The sequence below is a fragment of the Miscanthus floridulus genome, chromosome 3 (assembly GCF_019320115.1).
Source record: "Miscanthus floridulus cultivar M001 chromosome 3, ASM1932011v1, whole genome shotgun sequence".
Lineage (NCBI taxonomy): Eukaryota > Viridiplantae > Streptophyta > Magnoliopsida > Poales > Poaceae > Miscanthus > Miscanthus floridulus.
In genome coordinates this window covers 131,626,360-131,629,468 of record NC_089582.1, presented here as the reverse complement: position 1 = coordinate 131,629,468, position 3,109 = coordinate 131,626,360, and the positions used below count along the sequence as shown (strand labels likewise).

Genomic DNA, 3,109 nt, shown 5'->3' with positions numbered 1-3,109 from the left:
CGGCTCCCGGCGGCTCGAGCAAGGTGGCCCGAACGGGCTGCTCGCGCATAGGCGCGCGACAGCTCGAGCAGGTTGGGCGCGAGCAGCGGCGGCCGAGAGTGAGCAAAATCACCGGCGAAGATTAGACCTTCTAAATCCGCAGTTGAATTCGTGCAGCATGGACTCGAAGAAGACACTATGGAAACGAGACAAAGAAACAGCCTTGGGCAGATGTCCTGCTGGCCTGTTGACCCAGTGGGGTAAACACCATGGAATTTGTGGTGTGGATTGGCTCGGCGGCCGCTCGTGTAAGTGTTTTTTTCAGTGTGACCTACGCCGAAGCTGAGGAAGATGAAAGGGATGGAATTTCCACTGGTGCTCACGTGGGATGAAGGGAGGAGCAACGGTGGATTCACATCGTTTGCTCAGCGTGACAGAATGGTAGTTTCAGGTAATATATTGTTTTTTTTTGGTATTTCACGTGGCCGTGATATTTGAGTGGTATTTTCTGAATCTTATCATCTTTGCATGCTATGAAACAAAATTTCCCAAATAGAAAAGCATGTAGGACCAGCAAAACAAGGTGAATTGGCAAATCCATCCCTGCCAGGTAGCCAAATTACAGCTTAACACACCTGAGGAAGCAAGCTGCGAAGGTCCTGCGGTCCTGCCCATATAAATACTGCTTCCGGCGTCTCTGACCTGCAACTTACGAGCATCCAATTACAGAGACAAGCACTCACACACACTATCGCGGCAATGGCCGAGACGGCCCGACGCCCCGCTCCTAACGAGCCACAAGCAGGCCAAGCTGGCCAAGGCGCCGTCTATCGACGACACCATCGAGACGTACATCGGCGCGACCGGTTCCATGCAGCTGCTTAAGGCCGTCCTGCTGGCATTCGCGTGGGCCTTCGACGCGCAGCAGGTGTTCATCTCCGTGTTCACGGACGCGGAGCCGGAGTGGCACTGCACGGGCGCCTCGGCGTCCTGCTCGCCGGCCGCACCCCCGGCCTCGCCGTGCGCGCTCCCCTCTGGTGCGTGGGCGTGGGACCGGCCGGGCGAGACGACGGTGGTCTCCGAGTGGGCGCTCAAGTGCACCGGCCCGGCCCTCGTCTCGCTCCCGGCGTCGTCGTTCTTCGCCGGCTGCCTGGCGGGCGGGTTCCTGCTCACCACGCTCGCGGACTCGCTCCTCGGGCGCAAGAAGATGCTGCTCACGTCCCTGGTGTCCATGTCCGTCGCCGGCGTGCTCACCGCGTTCGTGCCGAACGTGTGGGCGTACGCCGCGCTGCGGTTCGTGTCCGGGTTCGGCCGCTCCATGGTGGGCACGTGCACGCTGGTCCTGTCCACGGAGCTCGTCGGGAAGAGGTGGCGCGACACGGTGAGCGTGGCCGGCTTCATCTTCTTCACCGTCGGGTTCCTGTCCCTCCCGGCTCTCGGCTACACGTTCCGCGAGGCGTCATGGCGGAACATGTACCTCTGGACGTCCGTGCCTTCGCTCTGCTACTCCGTCCTACTTTACTTTCTCGCCCAGGAGTCGCCGCGGTGGCTGCTGGTGCGCGGCAGGAAGCAGGACGCCATGGAGACGCTGCAGCAGATCGCGTCGCTCAATGGCAACAGCATCACGTCCAGCTTCTCCATGCTGCACGCGTGCAACATGCAGGAGGACGACGGCGGCGCCGGCGGAGCCGGGGGCGTGTTCTCCACGATGTGGGCGATGTGGGAGCGGCCGTGGGCGCTACGGAGGCTGGCGGCGATCATGACGACCGGCTTCGGCGTCGGCATGGTCTACTACGGCATGCCACTCAACGTCGGCAGCCTGGGGACCAACCTCTACCTGAGCGTCACGTACAACGCTTTGGCTGAGCTGCCGTCGGCCATCCTGTCGTTGATCTTCATCGGCCGGATCAACCGGCGGAGCTCGGTCGTCGCGCTCACCGTGGCGGCCGGTGCCTTCAGCCTCGCGTGCGTCGTCATCCCAGAGGGCTCGGCGGCGCGGATGGCGGCCGAGTTGCTCTCCTTCTTCTCGACCATCACGGCGTTCAACCTCATCCTGATCTACTCCATCGAGCTGTTCCCGACGTCCGTGCGCAACTCGGCGGTGGGGCTGGTGCGGCAGGCACTGGTGCTGGGCGGCGTGGTCGCACCCATGCTCGTCGCGCTCGGCCGCGAGCGGAGCTTCTGGTCCTTCGGCGTGTTCGGGCTCTGCATCGGATGCTTGGGGCTCTTCGCCGCCTGCCTCCCGGAGACCAGGGGGCGGAGCATGTCGGACACCATGGAGGAGGAGGAGCACAAGGAGGCCGCCGCCGCGGCTTGCACCAGTGCAACCGACATCGCCACGAAGGATGATAGCGACCTCGTGTAGCAACGTTCGTGTGGTGATGACGTTTCGGCGGCGCGGCTAGATATGTACAAGTACAGCAGGTCAATCATGAAGCTGTCAGGCTGCCTCTATCCAGTCTTGTATAATTCAGTTTCAGAACCAGTTGTTGAGTGTCTGTATATGGCTAACAGAAATGTTATATAACATACGTGTGTTTTAGTAAAAAAAAATATATGGATTTTTTTTATCTCTCTCCCTCTCTCTTTCTCACCGGTGACCACCGGCACCGGCGACGGCGACCGGTGAGCTTGCCCCGGCGCCTGCGCCCTCGCCCGGTGCGCCTCCCGTGCCCGCGCCGGCCATGGCAGTGGTGGCGGCGGCGGCAGCGGATCTATGATTTATCCTTTCATAAAAAAAAAATTGTGATCTGTGATCTGTGATCTGTGGAGGCCGGAGACTGGAGGTAGAAGAAGAATGAAGGATGTTGGATCTTAATCCTATAATGTAAAAAAAATTATATATTGAAACTATATAAAACACGTGGTTGTGGAGTAGACGGACTGGCTAAATACTTGCGGCCGATGACGAGCAAAGGAAAACACCCTTCCCTTCCACGATTGCTCGTGTCATCGGCTCGATCTCACCGGGTGCTCAGCTCAAGTATAGTAGTGTATACTAATATAATTTGTGCACCGACAAGCAGACACGAAAAAAAACGACGTGCCGCGCGTGCACGCACATGGACCACGCGTACCGCAGTGCAGGGTTTACGTTCGTGGAAGCCTCTGGCAGATCGATGCGCGCGGC

General features: G+C 59.4%; 1 protein-coding gene across 1 annotated transcript; it reads left to right on the top strand.

Moving 5' to 3' along the window:
• The first annotated feature begins 717 nt into the window (after positions 1 to 717).
• Positions 718 to 2,516, top strand: LOC136546975 (organic cation/carnitine transporter 2-like). Its single transcript, XM_066538932.1, has one exon. The coding sequence runs from the start codon at positions 851 to 853 to the stop codon at positions 2,342 to 2,344; it is 1,494 nt and encodes a 497-aa protein (XP_066395029.1). The 5' UTR covers positions 718 to 850; the 3' UTR covers positions 2,345 to 2,516.
• The last annotated feature ends 593 nt before the right edge of the window (positions 2,517 to 3,109 follow it).